A 19,481-nucleotide genomic window follows, 5' to 3' on the forward strand; every position below is an offset into this window, starting at 1 on the left:
AGGAAGGACATTTGGGCATGTGTCCAAAGGGGCAAAGGCGTGGGATGCGCCGGAATTGATGGGACAGGCTGGCATTGGAATATTATTAGACCCTTGCCTAAGTGGCCTTTTTTCAGGGAGTGAGATGCGGAGAACAGTGGGCACTTGGGAGCAATAATTAGAGCCCCCAGCCCCAAAAATATAAAGACCAAAGGACAATTTCCCCCCCCCCCTTCTCCTTCAGCCCCAAAGTAAACTGTATGTAATCACTTTTTCACAGCCCTGGTAAAGCTCTTCCTGCTGGAAACTCACCTGGCTGCTGCTTATCGGTCCCACCACACTGGGCCGTGTGAGGTTTAGGTTTTCCTTGGTTTGGGTAGACTCCAGCACTGTCTCTGTCTTTTGGCCTCTCTGGCATGGTCCCTTGGCACAGGCTCTCTGTCTGTTTCCCCATCGTGGCAATGGGACATCATGGGCCAGCTGCACTATGCCCCCAGGACCAGTGCTGGCTCCCCAGTTGCTGAAGCGCTCCCTGGCCCACGTCTCCCACCTTTGTGAGCGTGCTGGTTTACACTTGCCAGTTGACGCACACACCACGCAGGCTTTGCAAAAGGGGATCCTGAGCCAATTCCTCTTTACTTCAGGCAGCACAAAAGATAGACAGATCCAGGTGTGACGGGTTGGGTCACAGAAACCCCCTTGGGAACTGCCAACTGATGTGCCAAGACTACTTCTGCCCCTGCTTTCCCTGCCAGCTCAGGACTCCAGCACCCTGTCTTGTTGAGCCAGACACGCCCGTCTGCTCCAACACAGACCCAGGGTCTGAACCACGTGCCCCAAAGCTGCAGACTTAACTGAAAGCAACTTAAGAAGTGTTCCTGTCTTTAACACTAAGATGTCCAACTCCCAATGGGGTGCAAACGCCAAATAAATCTGTTTTACCCTGTATAAAGCTTATACAGGCTAAACTCATAAATTGTTTGCCCTCTATAACACTGATAGAGAGATATGCACAGCTGTCCCCCCCCCCCCCAGGTATTAATACGTACTCTGGGTTAATTAATAAGTAAAAAGTGATTTTATTAAATACAGAAAGTAGGATTTAAGTGGTTCCAAGTAATAGCAGACAGAACAAAATGAATTACCAAGCAAAATAAAATAAAACATGCAACTCTAAACCTAATACAGTAAGAAAACGGAATACAGATAAAATCTCACCCTCAGAGGTGTTTCAATAAGTTTCTATCACAGACTGGACACCTTCCTAGTCTGGGCACAATCCTTTCCCCTGGTACAGTCCTTGTTCCAGCTCAGGTGGTAGCTAAGGGATTTCTCATGATTGCAGCCTCTTTTGTTCTGTTCCACCCACTTATATATCTTTTGCATAAGGTGGAAATCCTTTGTTCCTCTATGGGTTCCCACCCCTCCTTCTCAATGGAAATGCACCAGGTTAAAGATGGATTCCAGTTCAGGTGACATGATCACATGTCACTGTAAGACTTAATTGCCCACTTGCCAGCACACAAGTATACAGGAAGACTTACAAGTAAACCAGAGCCATCTACAGTCAATTGTCCTGGTTAATGGGAGCCATCAAGATTCCAAACCACCATTAATGGCTCACACTTTGCATAATTACAATAGGCCCTCAGAGTTATATTTCATAGTGCCATTTTCCGATACAAGAGTGATAAATTTATACAAATAGGATGACCACACTCAATAGATTATAAGCTTTGTAATGATACCTTACAAGAGACCTTTTGCAAGAAGCATATTTTAGTTACGTTATATTCACACTCTTCAGAATACTTTCATAAAATCATATAGCGTGCAATGTCACACCAGGCATAATAATAACCACACCTGCACGTGTTTCCCCTCCTCAGTGTCCTCACTACTCTGGAGCATTCTTTGGGCTTAGGTCAGAGTTCTTTAGGGTGTCCAGGATCTCCCTCCTGCAAGTCATAGTTTCTCCTTCAACGCACGGAGTTTGTCAAACTTACTTTGACCATGGCTGATTGTGCAGTATGAAAAGGTCCTCTCAGCTATGAAAATAACCTCTGTTGTTCCTTTCTCTTGACACAAGCTTCCTTTTATCTCGCTGACCGGCCCAGTCTCTGTGTTTGTAAAGGGCTTTACCCTCACCTCCTCTTTGTTCTCACGCCAAACCTCTTCCCTGCAGACACACTGGGTCAAACTGGTTTCCCTAGACTTCAGCCATCCCATTGTCCTAAGGTGCTCCAATATGAATGGGAGCAATTCATGTTAATGACTTGCCATTGTCCCTGGATTGGGAGAGACATGCTACCAGGCCGGAGAGCATAGATTCCCACACCCACTGAGGAATTCAGTGATACAGCAATTTCATAAAATCATCCAGACTTCATATGTTGTACATAGATTCTCTAATTTTCCACACTTTACATAAAGAACTATTATTATTAATAACTGAAAACAAATAAAAATGTAACCCTTCTGCCAGTTGGAGTGGGCAGCAAGAAGGGCTGGGTTCAATATTTAGGGGGTTCCTTTTCAACAATATAACCAGAACCAGCTCGAGCCCACACCCAGTAACCTGGGAAAATTTCACTCTACTCTCTGGGCACTTCTAAGAGGCAATTCTTCCCCTCTTGCAAGCAGTATTCATAAAGATAAAAGCACGAGCAAGACACCCTCCCCAGAGTACGCTGATGCATCTGCATGAATTCTCCTCCCGCGGGGGGGGGGGGGGGGGGGGGCGGGTGTGTGTGTGTGTGTGTGTGTGTGTGTGTGTGTGTGTGTGTGTGTGTAAAAGCCACCATGCTCCCTCCACTGCTTGCCACCTTCCCTTTCTGCTGTGAGCTCTGCCAGTCAGTCACTTAGTGATTTTCATCTCTAGGCAGAATACGTCCTACCACAAGTGATTTCAGCTCTCAGTGATTGTCAGCTCTGGGCAGAAATACAGTCCCACTGTGACATTGCACTCCATATGCTTTATGAAAATATGCTTGTGAATGTGAATATGATGTAACTGGAATATGCGTTATACAAAAGGTCTCTTGTAAAGTATCATTACAAAGCTTATAATCTACTGAGTGTGTTCAGCCTATTTGTTTGCATGTGTTATTTCTGTGTCTGGAATTAGGATAATAAGATATAAACTTGTGTTACTGATGTAAACATATTTAGTGGAAGTCATTAAGGGTGCTTCAAAATCAATGAATTGTAAATGGCTCTTGTGACGGGTTCAGTCACAGAGACCCCCTTGGGACTGTCACCTGATGTGCTGAGACTACCTCTGAGCCCATTTTCTCTGCCAGTTTGGGCCTCCAGAACCCTGTCTTGTTGAGCCAGATACGCTAATCTGCTTGTCTCTGGCACCCACACACCCAGCTCCCAATGGGATCCAAACCCCAAATAAATCCGTTTTTACTCTGTATAAAGCTTATACAGGGTAAACTCATAAATTGACCGCCCTCTATAACACTGATAGAGAGATACGCACAGCTGTTTGCTCCCCCAAGTATTAATCACTTACTCTGGGTTCATTAATAAACAAAAGTGATTTCATTAAGTATACAAAGTAGGATTTAAGTGGTTTCAAGTAATAGCCAGAACAAAGTAAGTCACTTAGCAAAATAAAGCAAAAACACGCAAGTCTAAGCCTAATACATTAAGAAACTGATTACAGGTAATATCTCACCCTCAGAAATGTTCCAATAAGCGTCTTTCACAGACCAGACTCCTTCCTAGTCTGGGCCCAATCATGTCCCCTGGTACAGTCCTTGTTAGTTCCAGCAGACATATCAGGTAGTAAGAAGGGGCTTTCTCATGATTGGCAGCCTCTTTGTCCTGCTCCACCCCCTTTTATAACTTTGGCACAAGGTAGGACTCTTTTGTCTCTCTGGGGCCCCACCCTCCCTTCTAAATGGAAAAGTACCAGATTTAAAATGGATTCTAGTATCATGTGACATGGTCACATGTCCTGTGAGACCCCAGCCTCCTGGGCTGGCCCACATGTACACAGGAAGGTTTGCAAGTAAACAGAGCTGTGAAGTTATTGACATGAACTTTGACTGTATAGATCATTGTTACAATCAAGGTCCTATAGTTGCACCAAATCTTGTACAAAGAAGGTCAAGTAAGGTGTCTATGGAAAGGTTGTAATTTGCTAGTTATGATTATACTGTTTGCATGTGTGTATCATTTTGTATTTGAAGTTATGAATATTGGCAATGTACTTGTATCTCAATGTGTTTGAGTCTAAGTAGCCTCAGTGAAGCATTTGGTCAGCTTCTTGAGAAAGGACTAGTCTGAGTAAGTGCCCAAATCAAGAAACACTTAACTGACAATGGGAGACACCAATCCACATTTGAGCTTTCCTTGGAACATTCAAACTAACATGTAAACAATGGCGTTGGCCTGCAAAAAGCTGAATCATTCATGGACATGGGATTTGTCCAGGTAGCTACAAACTCCATCTTGTTGCTGTGATTTTTCACAGAAGAACAAAGGGGTTTCCGCCCACAAGAGAGAGAATATAAAAGGCCCTGGAAGCCTCTCCATTGTGTCTCCAGCTGGCTCAAGAGATGGCATCTCCACCCCAAAGAGATGCCTGAAAGAAACTGGAACAAAGGACAGTAACTATGGGGGTGTGAGTGATTGCTGGACCCAGGCCATAAACTACAACATTGGTCTGAAAAGGATTGGGCCCAGACTAGGAAGAACTGGGTGTCTGGGTGCTGGAGAGGTAACCTGCTGAGCTGTTTTTCGTTAAAGTCTGCAGCTTTGTCGGCATGGCCCAGACCCTCCGTCTGTGTTGCAGCAGGTTAGTGTGTCTAGCTCAACAAGGGAGGGTTCTGGAGTCTTAAACTGGCAGGGAAAATGGGCTCAGAGGTAATTTCAGCATGTCAGGTGACAGGCCCAAGGGGATCTCTGTGACTGAACCCATCACACCCACCACAACTGATTTTAAGTACTGATTGAGTATTTAAAATAACAAAGAGGTTCTGAATGAAGCCTGTTTAGTTCTAGTATTTGAACAGTGGGGAGAAACATGCTAAACCACTCTAGTGAAGAACCCCTAGAAAGAGTTTGCAGCATCCTAACTGAGATATCTGTCCCCATCCCCTCTTACTTCCACAGGGCTCTGGCATTCAAGCCCCTGGCTTAGCGAGGTTCTTTCAACTGAATGTGACCCCTCATTTGGGACCGGTTAAGCACAGTCCTGCTTCCCTGTATTCCTACAATTATTACAACATTGGTAACTATATTTCACTATCCCTGCATTCAGTACTAAGGTGATTTGTAACCCAACACCAGCCAAAGTGGATCACTTGTACACCGCTCTATCTGCTGAATATCTAAGCAGAGCAGGAGCAAACTCTATTTACATAAACACACCCAAAGTCTCTCCCGCTCCAAGCTAGGTGCCAGGGGAGCATTCATTCAGACCCTGCTTACAAATAGGGCACCTTTCATCCAGCTAGCTTTGAGTAAGAACATTCCCCAGGCCATAGCTCATTCTGATTCTTGCTCACGTGTGCAGGGCTAAATTGACCAATTGTCTGGAATCAGTTTTGCTCTGTTCTGGAGCATCAGAGCTTCTTTTTAGGGTCATTTGACTAAAGGCAATGGGGATGAAGGTGGCCCTCAGTCCTTCCAGGCTGTTTCTATTGGGTAGTTCCCGGCTCTGAAAGCTCAAGACAGAGAGGGTAAATTTATGGCCTTTTACTAACTCTTTCCAAGTGGGTTAAATTTTATAGTGGTAGAAAAATGAACACTGGCTTGTCTTTCCCCTCTGCAGATGTGCATGTAACTCCTGTTGGTATGAGATTTATGGGCTGCTGGGAAGAGATAAGCACCATGGGCTCCATTCCCCTTAAAAAGGTTAAAAGGTATCATCAGAAATTATCCTCAGTTTTTAAAAGCCTCCCTGATATTTCAAAGTGGCTTTCAGGTGGTTCCCTGCTCTACAGCATGTTCTTCAGCCAGCAGCCACTCCAGGATCACTTCCAACAGCTGGGCATAACACAATGAGTAACGGTATCAAATCACTGAATGGGGAACTGCCGGGAGCTGTGCATTGCGTATTTTGGGTTCCCATCAAGAGCATTGCCAGGTTCTTGGGATTTATAGTTCTTATAATTCCCCCCATGCTCAGATGTGAGGCAAAGGGAGAGTTGGCAGCTGGAGCCTAGTATGGGAATGTGGGGTTAGAAGGGAGTGTGGGGACACTAGGGTGACAACACACATTTCTCATGTCAACCACTGTGGAAGGAGATGGCTCTGGTTGAGTTCCCCCTCTCCCCCCCCCCGCCCCCCGTCCCCAAGTCCTCATTCTTGTGTTGTGCTTCATATTCCGCTTCCATTCACATTGGGTTTTATCTAATGGAAGAAAATGCTCCACTGCATAACTTCCTGCAACCGTTGTCATGTGCTTCCATCCTAAACCCTCCCTTTCCCCGAGGCACAGGCTATACAAGTATGTTGCAAACAAATGTTGGTTATTTATTATACACAGATTTCTTCAGCACATCATCAGATTGGAATTTTGTGATTACGACTATTTCAATCAGCAAAATAGCTTCCCTTCCCCCAGCACAGGGTTAGTCTGTTCTCCACGGCTCTTCAGATTAGTTGTTTGCCATAACCTGCAGAAAGTGTAAAGCAAAGGGGGGTAAATCAGACCACAAAACTAAGGAAATCTGTAAAACAGGGACATTCGAACTCTACAAATTGTTCCTTTAAATAGTTGTTAAATATTTGATAAGAACGTTATAGCCATGAGCAGTATGTGTTACTGATCACCACAGTAATAGATGATAGATAATTAAGTTGTTGGACATCAATTAACATTTATGAAAACTCTATAAATATACCCTTAATATAAAATGTGACAGATTTATTCCAAAACGTCCAAACTTTGGTTAGCAATGAAGATCATTTGGATAGTTGCATTCAACAGGAAGACACCTCACCTTCGCTGAAGGAATTAATTCCCTAGAAACAAGACCACATTCTCCTTTGTTGTGTTAAGGGATTGTCTATGCGGTGAAGTTATTATGGAATAAGTTTGGGTGTGAATTTAAAGACATATAGACAAACCAACGGTCTTGAACTCTTTTGCAGGTGTTTTGTTTTGTTTAGTTTTGTTTTTCCCTGAATGACCATTTAGAAGTTCACAGCCCAGTTTGTTCTTGCTCAACAGCAGACACTAGACCAGGGTGGGCAAACTTTTTAGCCCGAGGGCCACATCTGGGTACGGATGCGGCCCTCGGGCAGTAGTTGGCCCACCCCTTCAATAGACCCTTACCGTATTGATCCAGTTGTTGAAAGCAGAGACCCGAGTGAAGACGGAGGGTTTCTGGTAATAATTACAGCTTAGTGCAGAGCCGAAGCTGACTACGCCATGCACTTCCCACCTGCCATCAGCACCTCTGCAGTTCAGTGGGCCACCGGAGTCCCCCTGCAAGGAAGGAGAGGCACAGTCATTGAACGCCAGTTTGGAAAAAGCCATCTCTTCTCATGCACCATAGAAAGATGTCACTGCCACGGGTCTCGTATAATTGGAGATGGGACATGGGAGAAAGGCAGGAGTGTGAAGGAAATGAATATACGTTCTGTCTTATGAGATGGTTCTCAGCTGCCATGTTCAGGTCCAACATGCAGGGGGTATTTGGATCCAGGTGTTTGGGGTGGGTCCCTCTTGTAGGTGAGAGTATAGAAATGTGATTATTAAATTGTCCTTCAACATGTTAATTGCTATCAACCTCTACAAAGGGGTTCCAAAGCCCATCTAGAATGGGTAGATCCTAGTACCCTGCCCCATCTTCAGAGTCCCTTCCCATAATGCAGAACTCGCTAAAGCCACGCCCATAACTGCCAAATTCTCCAGACTCACATTGCAGCTGGAGATCACCCCGTCGCCGCCTGCACAGATCATGGTGGGTTTCACTATGCTACCCCACCAGCTAGGCAGGGAACAGGTGGCATAATCCACCACGACCAAGGGCCCTTGCTGCAGTATATCTGGGAGAGCGCCGTTTGCTGGGAGGGAACAGAAACAAGGGAGTAGCATTAGCTCCTGGCAGTGAAGAAACAGCAAATAACATGTCCAGGTACAAGAGTCAACAGGGAATCCAAGCACAGAGGGGTTGCAGAATCCAGTCCTTAATGCAGCCCTCCCTCAGAAAACTGTCTGAACTAGATGGATAATCCTCGTCCATTTTAACAATGGCTCTCTGTCAATATCGCATGGGAAATCAGCTGGTGGCCTAGCACCTTAACATTCACATATCAACACCCTACTGGCGTTAGCGTCGGCAACCAGGGCCAAGGAAGGAATAGGCCAGGATCGCTGCTCTGTGCCCTCCCCTCTCTAGGTGATGCATCCTGCTCAGGATTGAAGCACAAGGCTGTTGCCTGCATTGTACCCGCTCTCCGCATGGGGACTTCCCTGTTCCAGGCTGGCTGTCCATCACTAAGGGTATGTCTACACTACGGGATTAATCCGAATTTATATAATTCGAATTTAGGAAACCGATTTTATAAATTCGAATGTATTCGGCCACACTAGGCACCATTCATTCGGTGGTGTGCGTCCAAGCTACCGTAGTAGCATCGATTTCCAGAGTGTTGCATTGTGGGTAGCCAATAACATTGAATTGCCAATAACATCGAATTGCGGCCACACTAACCTTAATTCGGATTAACAATACCGATTTTGACGCTACTCCTCTCGTCGAGGAGGAGTACAGAAATCGAATTAAAGGGCTCTTTAATTCGAATTAAATGGCTTCGTTGTGTGGACGGGTCAAGCGTTAATTCGAATTAAAGCAGCTAAATCCGAATTAAAGTCATAGTGTAGACCAGGCCTAACATTCACTTCTTTAAAGCGGCTTTTCAACTCTTCCATGAGCACTAACAGCCCCACCAGTCTTCAGACCACTCTGACTCAGGTTGCAATTGCATCTCGAGGCCTCAGTTTGGGGCCTAACAAAAGCTAAACATTCTGCATGGAAAATGCAAGAACATCTCTGCTGCAGGAGTGGAGCCAGAGCCTGGTCAGATCTCTCTCTGAATTGAGGGCTAAGGGGCACCGGAAAAAAGAACCTTATTCCAGTCAATCCCAAAGGAGACGTTAACACAGACGGACTTAGTGTTCCCACTGAACTGCATTAACACTTACTCTGCAGCCTTCCCCATCCTGTTACGTAGCAGACGACGCCAGAGGCCAGGAGACTGTTTGCCGGGGGGAGGCAGGCCGGCTGGATTTGATTGCTCAGGGCAACGCTCTGGGAGAGTTTGATCAAAGCAATGTCGTTGCTGTGCACAAGCCGGGGGGGAGGGAGCGCGCAGAGAGGGAGAGTGGAGGAAAACACAGACCCATTAATACGCAGCGTTTATAGAGGGCTCTGTCTATTCGAAAGAGGGACCCCTGCCTTTAGGGGAAGGAATGGCCTCAGGCCATGACAGAGGCGTCCCACCCCTTGGTGTTGCCCATACCACACCCAAACGCGTGCCTCGGTGCCCATAGGCCCTGGTGGAACACCTTGATTTTCCTTCCCCATGGTCCAAAAGCCGTGTGGAAATCCAGGCCCCGGCATCTGCAGCTCCTCTGCCCACACGGGGCCCAGTTTGAGAGGTTTGGACTGTCTCTGTCAAGCTTTGGGGTAAACACGGCCTGTGACTGTGAGAGCTTCTGGAGAATATATAGAGAGGCTCCTGGAACTTCAGAGTCGTCCAGGTTCCCTGATTTAAAGCACTCATTTCCGTTCAGCTCCCTGTGGTGGGCGGGCGTCTCCCTACAGAGCTGCCCATGCTGTTACCGACTCATCCTTCTACTCAGAGACTCCCAGGAAATGGCCTTTCAGCCAGAGGCTTCCTCCTCAGGCTGGGGCAGGTGGTCTGTCGGGGCCGAGGGAGTGAGACCTTTGCGTTCAAGAGGCATACCCCCTCCTCCTACAGTCAGTGCTGCCCATATTCCACCTCAAACTCATGCCGTAATGCCCCCTGGCCCTGTTGGAGCACCAGAAATTTCCTTGTGTGAGGTAACTGAGGCCTGTGAGGTCTTTATGTTTCAGTTTATTGCCGAGTCAGCATCCAAACATACAAAGCATCCAAGCATCCCAACATCTGTTGTGTGTGAGCATCAATGATTCCATAATAGCTATTTGTTTTCCTTTTTACCACTCGGGGTTTGCCGAATCTCTTCCCTCACAGTAGGGCAGTGTGCTGTGCCTTTTCTCTCCAGACGAGGCAGCATTTAAGTAATTTTTCAAGCCTTCCTGAGCCTCAGTAAACATCATTATATTGTGCCCGGAAACTGCTAGACTGAGGTGTAATAAACAAGTGGAATCTAAAAGTTTTGGCTGCAGTTGGTCAGAGTCTAGCTCTGTTTAATGGGGTTCAGCCCTACATTTGGTAGATAACACAAGGTAGCAGGTTTCTCAGCTCCTTGGTGTTAAGGCCCCAAAGGGAGGGGGCTCAACCCTGGGCAGTTATCATAATATCACAAGGCCATTCTATTAATCCATCGTACACCCACACTTGAATTCTGCGTGCGGTTCTGGTCACCCCATCTCAAAACAGATAGATTAGCATTGGAAAAGGCACAGGGAAGGGCAACAAAATGATTAGGGGTCTGGAACAGCTTCTGTATGAGGAGAGATTAAAAAGACTGGGACTTTTCAGCTTGGAAAAGAGATGACTAAGAGGGGATATGATAGAGGTTTATGAAATCATGACTGGTGTGGAAACAGTGAATAAGGAAGTGTTATTTACTCCTTCTCAGAACACAAGAACTAGGGGTAATTGATAGGCAGCAGGTTTAAAACAAACATAAGGAAGTACTTCTTCACACAACACAAAATCAGGTGTTGTGAAGGTCAAAACTAATGGGGTTAAAAAAACAACTAGATAAGTTCCTGGAGGACAGGTCCATCGATGGCTATTAGCCAAGATGGCCAGGACGCAGCCCTGTGCTCTGAGTGTCCCGAAGCCTCTGACTGTCACTCAATGAATGACCTGTTCTGTTCATTCCCTCAGAGGCATCTGGCATTGGCCACTGTCTGACGACAAGATACTGGACTAGATAGACCATTTGTCTGATGCAGTATGGCCATTCTTATGTCCTAGTTCTTGTACTACTGCCTTGGGAAGCCGGTGGGGACGCAACGCGCAGAAAGTTGGAAACTGAGCTGATTAGCAGAGCTAATGCACTAGGACTTTAGCAGAACCAAGGAGTCCTTCAGCAACATGGCATCAATCCAAGTTACTAATACACCTCTACCCCGATATAACGCTGTCCTCGGGAGCCAAAAAAATCTTACTGCGTTATAGGTGAAACCGCGTTATATCGAACTTGCTTTGATTCGCCAGAGTGCGCAGCCCTCCCCCACCCCCGGAGTGCTGTTTTACCACATTATATCCCAATTCATGTTATATCGGGTCGCGTTATATCGGGGTAGAGGTGTAATACTTTGCACTTCTAGTAGCACCTTTCATCTGAGGATTTCAAAGAACTTTACATACATTAGTTGAACCTTTCCACACACCTGTCTGGTGAGAGCTCTCTTCACCCACTGCTAAGATGCAGGAGACATTGTTGGGTCGAGCAAGGCAGCTGTTAAGCAATGCACAGCTGAGCTATGCAGCAGTTTAGAGCCATTGAATTGAATTCAGTTGAAATAGCTGGAATTTGGCTAGGACACGGGGGTTAATTCACTTGTACTCTTACAAAAACTGCTGTGGACTCTTTAACAGCCACAAGTGGTCAGCATCTCAGGTGAACGTGCCTGGAAAGTTTCTGAGATAGTGGAGGCTGAAGGCATCACTTCATTATTGGGGAGGTGGCTCCTGCACTGGCATCTGTCTCTTTGGGGGTGATGGGTATCTGCTCGCTGAGCCAGCCACGCCCATTTTCCATAATGTGACAAGGGTTTGAACTGGGGAAAGGGTTCACCACTCCCCACATCCAGTCGCCCAGTATTTTGGAATCATCAGTATGAACCTTTGCCGGTGGTTCACAAACTTTTTACCTCGCACCCCCCCTTACTCCAGTCCGCGCCCCCTCTCCCCCAGGCTGGAGTCAGGGACACAGCTCTGGGTGGGGGGGATGTGGACAGGGGTAAGGGGGCCAAGGCTGGGGACCATAACGGGGGTGGGGCTGGGAGTGGGGCCCTGGGTGCGGGGCCAACAGTTGGGGCTGGGGCCAGGAGTGGCACTGGGTGGCAGTCCCTCCCCACCCCTCATGGGCCCCAGCTGTGCCTCCCAGAATGTTCCTCCGCTCACAGTTTGTGGACCTCCGGCCTATGCTGTAAGAACTGGCTCCAGATTTGGAGCTGCCCATGGAGCAGGGGTGTTTGGTTTGGGGCCCTATCTCTCATAGTTCATACAAATAGCTGCTATAAACTTACCCGTCTGCGACACTGTTTGGGTTCCAGCCCTCATGGACAATGATTTTTTGTGGCCTGACTGCAATCGATCCTTCTTCAGCAAGCCTTAGGTTGTGTTTGCCAAGAAACACTAGATAGGTCAGAGAAGAGCTGGGGAGGAAAAGGAACAGGGAGAGATGCTCAGATATGTAGCTCCCTGCTTGCTGCGCAGTCACATGCCTCTTTGGGAAGGGCGGCCAAATGCAGCCTAGGGGTCTGCAGTGGGAACCCTCTGAAAACTGCAGGTGCCAGCATGCACTGATCTATAGTAACAGCTGTTGGCTTAGGATGGAGCATTGCATGCTGGAACCTATAGTCACTAGAGGCTGCACCTCCACATGGTCCTCTGCCTCCTGCCAAGATTCCTGCTAAACTTGGGCCCCAGCTGATCTTCAGAGCACGAGGCTGCCATTTCCTGGCACACCTGAGCAAGTACGAGGGTCTCTCTGGTAGTGTGACAATGTCTATTACAAAAGCATCTCCACTGGTACATAGATGTGTGTAATAGTATTGTGCACCCTGGCAATCCTACCTCACACACAGCCAGCCTGTGAGAGCTCAAATCTGCTCTGATGATGCTTTCTCTAACTGGAGTGGTAGTAACCAGCCCCAGGAAACAGGCCTGTACTGAGCTGCTGGGTAGGGGAGCTGGCCTTGATTGGGGCATTTAAGGTGATAAAGTCAAAGCTGATCACTCCCCTCATTTTTACACCATCACATAATCTGAGAACAAGAAACTCGCTCACTGAAATTGAAGGCTGGTGATTTTAAACCCAAAGGGAATATTTCTTCATGGAAGTGGGTGAGCTAGTGAACCTATGGAACTCACTGCTACATGGGCTTGTAAAGAGAGCCCAGCTGATTTTAAAAAGGGCTGGATAATTTAATAAATTATATTTATTGTTATACATGCAAAAATAAGGCCAACAGTGCAGGGCATGGCACAAGCAGGGGAAGAGGAATGAAGTTTTCCCCTTCCAGTGAATCATCAGGTAGGGGCCACTGCCAGAGACATGATCTAGACATGATAACCTTTTTGGTGGGGGAGACACTGTTGAGTTGAGCAAGGCAGCTGTTAAGCAGTGCACAGCTGTGCCATGCAGCCGTTGAATTGAATTCAGTTGCAATAGCCGGAATTTGGCTAGGGCACTGGGGTTAATTCAACTGTACTCTTACAAAACTGCTGTGGACTTTTTAACAGCCACAAGTGGTCAGCATCTCAGGGGAACGTGTCTGAAAGTTTCTGAGATAGTGGAGGCTGAAGACATCACTTAACTATTGGGGAGGTGGCTCCTGCACTGGCCTCTGTCCCTTTTATTATTAATAGGCTTTGGCTTTCTCTTTACTTCAGAGCATTTGCAGCTTTCTGCTCGTTGACTTCAAAGAAATGATTCTCCAGGATTCTACAGCTAACGTACCTGATGCAGTGAGCAGCTGTCAGGACCCAGTTGCGTGCAATGAGGGTTCCCCCACAGGTGTGATACCAGCCGCCATTGGCACCATATGTCAGGGACACCTAGGAACGATACGGTAAAAATGCTACTCACGGATCGACCTCTCCTTCTGTTGGGAAGGTGAAAAGCTGGGCACCCAAGTGCTCCAGGTCCACATCGCTCTCTTGTGAAAAGGCTTTTTTCCAAAGTTTCGTTTCGGTGTTGCTTTCCCAAAGCTATTTACTAAGCATGGGCCAAACAGAGGGTTCTATTTGCTACAGAAGAAATGGGTTCATGAAACACCTCTTTGTCACTCTATGTAGAAATAGGTCCCTGTAGATGGTTTGAGGGTTTTGTTTTTTTTAATATTTCACTGCGTTTGGTGGGCGAGTGACCTGATCATAGAAATGGAATCTAGGGAAATAGGGATCTGGGAACTCCCAAGTTGTCACTTCTGTTTTGCCTTTGACTCATTGTGTGACCATGGGTGGGTTGCTTAGCTTCTCTGCCACAGTTTGCCCAGATATGCCATGGGGATTGTATCAACTTTACAGGGGGCATTTATTAACTTTTGAACAGGTGAAGAGCTAAATAGGTGCTACTTTTAAAATGCATTCTAGGAGTTAAATAGTCCCTAGTTTGAGACACTGGTTACTTGAGCATGGTCCAGAGCCGCCCAGAGGATTCAGGGGGCCTGTGGTCTTCGGCGGCAGGGGGCCCCCGAAGCCGAATTGCGGCCGAAGACCCGGCACTTTGGCAGCAGGTCCCGGGGCGGAAGGATCCCCCCGCCATGGGTCTTCAGGGCACTTCTGCGGCGGGTCCCGGAGCGGAAGGACCCCCCGCCGCAGAATTGCTGGCGAAGACCCAGAGTGGAAGAAGCTCCGGGGGCCCGGGCCCCGCGAGAGTTTTCCGGGGCCTCCGGAGCAAGTGAAGGACCCCGCCCCCCCGGGCGGCCCTGCATGGCTCTGCATACCTAGCAAAATATAATGACACCAATCTCTTGTTCCTCTGGAGCGTTCATCCTGATGGATCCCAGCATGCTTTGACACTTAGCTGACCTATCAGCTGTAGACGGGAATCACTTTACTCCCCCGTTAGTTCTTTAAAAGAGCACAGTAACGCTGCACAGCCATCTAGGATGGGCGGTTAACAGTGATCATTAATTGGTAACTCGTCTTTAGCACCTGCCGCGCGCGGAGCTCCAGCATTAGGAAATGAATCCCGACACGCGCCCTTGGGAGGAGGATCAGAAACTGAGGTACCATGTCCCAGAATAGCATGTTGGTATCATTTCCCAGCATGCTCTTTGTTTGCTGTTTAGTGACAAGCTTATCAAAGTGCTCACCACATGGCCCTGGGCACAAAGAGAGCCAGTTCCCACACCCATTGAAGCCAGGGTGAGTTCCTCCTCCCCCACTGATTGCAATGGGAGCTGGCTTGGGTGCTAAGTGGCTTGCTTAAGGCCAGGCAGTGAGTCTGTGGCGGAGCTGGGGATAGAACTCAGTTCTCACACCTCTTGCAGCATCTTAAGCACAAGGCCAGTTGTCCTTGTAGTGTCCCATTCAGAATACAGCCATGATACACCAACACGGTCTCCCACTTTGTTGCCTCTGTAGGCTGAGCTCACCGCACACACCAGGGGTCCTTAAGTTGCATTCCCCATTCTACCCCCTAAGCTCCTTGTGTGCTGCCCTCCCATCCCCCTCACGTCAGGGACACGTGTAAATAGTTCCGCTTGTATAATTTGTTAAATTATTTCTTTTCTTTCTATGAAGGAGCGAAGTCCTTCAGGGGGTCAATATCTTCCGCTCCATTGGGATGATGGGCAGGGCTGAGATCTGGGCTGTATTGTTACACTAGACGGGGTCAAGGGCTGTCATCAACCGCTCCTTTGATCTCTGGCGATTATAATAGACCAGCTAAAGCTGCTGGGTCGGCTAACCAGATACAGGGGGCTCCAGGTGTCCTCCACTTTTCATTTTCCGATTTTCACTAATCTCAGCAGGGCTCTGACCACGGACGCCTAGAACATTCCCTGGGAGTTTGGAATTGATCGGATACCGTGTTCAAAAGTTATCGCATAACCGACAGGGAAATGCCATCAATGCGAGTGTAGGCTGAGCAAAGCAAGGCCCAACGTCATGGGAAGGCAACGTGGCTCAAGGTATCCTGGACTGGGCTAAGGAAACCAGGGAATCACCAACCTGCCAGGGCCAGCTGAATGGTCTTGCATCTTCTCCTCCAACCACTCTGGTCAAGAGAGGCGGGTAAGCGGGATCCCCACAACTGAGGGCTGGGAGGGACACAAGATGGGGTCCGCGTTAGAAATCAGAACAGATCAAGCCACCAACCAAAACTGACCTGATCTTTGTGTAACACATGGTTGAACTGCTCTTCTTCAGTGTCAGGGGCCCGATCTGGCGACCTCTCTATCACTATAGATGTTTCTAAGCCCTAATCTATGATGCCCCTTACACTGTGCCCATCCCTCTGATATCTGAGCACCTCCAGGCTGCTGGTCAGTGTCAGGACCACAGGCTCAAGCTAGAAATCTGTGGTTGGTAAAACAGATGAAAACCTACGTCTAGGCGGGATACATACCCCCAGCGGCCAGCGTCAGGGTAGCGAACAGGATACGGATCATGGTGCCGTGTAGCTGTGTCAGGAGCAGCGCTTCAGCTGAGCCCTCTTATATGGCTGTAGCGCTTATCTCTGGGCGATACGGCCTGGGGCAGGGGGCGTGCGGCTCAGTCACCAGTGGGAAGGTTTCGCAACCATGGGACATTTTCCTGTGTGTGCAAATGCTAAAAAAAGCTGGACCTTGAGATGGAGGCTTCATCTCTGCCTTGTGTGGGGAGAGCTGCGTGAGCTGGATTTTGTTTGTTGCAGCTGTTCGCTCTCCCACTACCTTGAGTCCTGGTCACAAACATGTGGATGGAAAGGAAAATTACCTGAATTTTGGGGGTGTAAATCTCCCTCCAGCAATTCATGGGGGAACTCCTAGTCCACAAGGTCCTCCAGGAGCCTCTGGCGTTGCAATGGAAGGATCAGGCTCAGGGCAAAGCCGCCAGGGCCTGGGTTTGAGGGTTAGATGGGGGGGGCGTGGACAGGGGTGAGGAACGACATTTGGGCATGTGGCCAAAGGGGTAAAGGCGTGGTATGGGCCTGCATTGATGGGACAGGCCGGCATTGGAATATTATTAGACCCTTGCCTAAGCGGCCTTTTTTCAGGGGGTGAGATGGGGAGACCAGTGGGCCCTTCGGAGCAATAATTAGAGCCCCCAGCCCCAAAAATATAAAGACCCAAAGACAATTCCCTTCCCCCTCCCCTCACATCTCCTTCAGCCCCAAAGTAATTGGGAAGCTAGAAACTGTATGTAAGAACTTTTCCACTGTCCTGGTAAAGCTCTTCCTGCTGGAAACTCACCAGGTGGCTGTGTATGGGTCCCACCAACTTTTCCTTACAAAAATCCATCTTTGGTTGTTGTCCAACCATTTCCCAGGTAATGACGGGTTAGGATATTAAATGGGGCTAGTTCTTACAATCACAACTTGGGTTTCCCCATCATTTACTTGCGTCTGTTGCATTGGCGGCGCTGGTTCTTGAGCGGTGGTACAAAGCATGCAAGTCCTTTGGGGGCAGGAAGCCAGGCCAGGGCCGGCTCTAGGTTTTTTGCTGCCCCAAGCAAAAAAAATTTTGGCTGCCCCCCCCACCAGCCCTGGGCTCTCTCTCTCCCCCCCCCAACTGCCCCTCCTGCCGCCCCAGCCCTGGGTCACTGGTAACTCGCTCCCAGGGCGGGTCATTCAGCAGGAATTTTAGATGTGCACAGAACACAGACAGGATTGGTTCCCATATGGTTACAGAAGTGCAGTAAAGTGGAACAATTTTCAGCTTGTGTGATTGAAGGATATCTGGCTGCATATTGTAAGACTGTCCTACATAAATGAGGAAAAATTGAGGTGCCTTTATTATTCTTTTGTTCCATTCTTTGTTTCTATGGGGAATTTGCCAATGCAATATCACTGTCTTCCTTTTAAACAAATAAAACTAAAACTAAAAAAAAAAAAAAGCAATGGCTGTTGAAAATAGCAATTCCAGTCCTAATAACCACTGGGAAGCATTTCTTGCTCAATTTATTCTACTTTTTCTACAGCAAGTTACAGTGGATCAGTATATTTGATTTGGGAGAAATGAAGTAACAGCTGCCCAAATTGAGCCTGAGCACTCCTGAATTTTGAGGGTGTTCAAATCTGGAAGGCAGGTGCTGGATTCCCTTTCTGAATAGTAGCTAAATCTGGAAAAGAAAAGTTAATTTCTGCTTCCATGGCTCAGAAGTGTAAATCCTCCTACGTGCCTGGTACTGTATCTAAAGCTGCCCAGGTCCTAGTAGAGCCTCCCCTCCCTTACTTTTCATTTTAAATTCTAATGGGATCCACGTACCTCCCTTGCTAGGCTTCAGATAGAGAGGTGCACTGTCCATTTAGTCCACCCAATTCTTTCTTTGGGGGAGAGCCCAGGGCTGGGGTGGCAGGGGGTGCGGGTGCGGGGGGTGAGGGCCCAGGGCTGGGGCGGCAGGAGATGCGGGTGGGGGGAGAGCCCAGGGCTGGGGCAGCAGGAAGTGCGGGTGCAGGGGTGTCAGGAGAGCCCAGGGCTGGGGTGGCAGGAGATGCGGGTGGGGGGAGAGCCCAGGGCTGGGGCAGCAGGAGGGTGCAGGTGAGGGCCAGAGCAGGGGCAGCAGGGGGTGTGGGCGGGGGAGAGTCCAGGGCTGGGGCAACACAGGGGTGTGGGGGGAGCCCAGGGCTGGGGTGGGGGGGGGCGGCAAAAAACCTAGAGCTGGCTTTGTCCCTACCATTCACAGCAAGCTGCAGCATGAGGTTTCAGTTCCACACTCCTTCCCCCTCCCTTTCCTGTTAATTGCGGCCAAGGGAATGCTGGGAAATGTAGTTCTTTCCCTGCTCCAAGGCTGGCTCTATAGGCAGGGAGCTAACCAAGGAACTACAGCTCCCAGGGCCCCCTGTTGTTTCTCAGCTCCCATGCTGGATTCTTGCGCCCCTGCAAATTTGCCGCCCCAAGCAACTGCTTGCTTTGCTGGTGCCTAGAGCCGGCCCTGAGCCAGGCTCCTCCAGACATGCCAGTATACTGCCTAGCGCAGTGTTGGGGCGAGATACGTAATGTGGCTTTCTTACTGTTATTTGCATGGAGAAACTGCCCATTAATTGATAGGTTCTTGGGGGATCTTTCTATCTACTCGTCGTCCTGTGTCACTGTAGTAGCTGAGCATCTCACACTCTAATGTATTAGCCTCACGTGACGTGCTAGTGCCCCCATATTAAAGCTGGGGAACCCAGGCACAGAGAGGCTATGTGACGTGCCCAGGGAAGTCAGTGGCAGAGCAGGGAATAGAGGCTGGGTCGTCTGAGTCCTACACCATGGCGATAATCAGATCAACCCTCCTCTCGCGGGGATGTCAATACGTTTAGGTTTCCAGTCCGGCTCAAGTAAAGAAACTTGTTGCATTAGATTGTCTGAGCTACTTCAGTCCTGTCTGTTACCCCAGCGTGTGACCTCAACTCCCATTAAACTCAGCCCCATCTCCAGACTACGACCTGAACTGCTTCCCCGAGACCTTTGGTTCTGCAGAAGTTGTTG

The 19,481-nt window shown here is 48.4% G+C and overlaps 1 protein-coding gene across 1 annotated transcript; it reads right to left on the reverse strand.

Moving 5' to 3' along the window:
* Nucleotides 1-6,596: 6,596 nt before the first annotated feature.
* On the reverse strand, nucleotides 6,597-16,475 carry LOC135893442 (chymotrypsin-like elastase family member 2A). Its single transcript, XM_065421261.1, has 8 exons — nucleotides 16,433-16,475; nucleotides 16,036-16,124; nucleotides 13,817-13,914; nucleotides 12,381-12,509; nucleotides 9,152-9,288; nucleotides 7,865-8,010; nucleotides 7,277-7,429; nucleotides 6,597-6,614 (listed from the first exon to the last, which is right to left on the reverse strand). The coding sequence occupies exons 1-8, from the start codon at nucleotides 16,473-16,475 to the stop codon at nucleotides 6,597-6,599; spliced, it is 813 nt and encodes a 270-aa protein (XP_065277333.1).
* Between the last annotated feature and the right edge of the window lie 3,006 nt (nucleotides 16,476-19,481).

Source organism: Emys orbicularis, chromosome 22 (assembly GCF_028017835.1).
Source record: "Emys orbicularis isolate rEmyOrb1 chromosome 22, rEmyOrb1.hap1, whole genome shotgun sequence".
Classification (NCBI taxonomy): Eukaryota; Metazoa; Chordata; order Testudines; family Emydidae; genus Emys; species Emys orbicularis.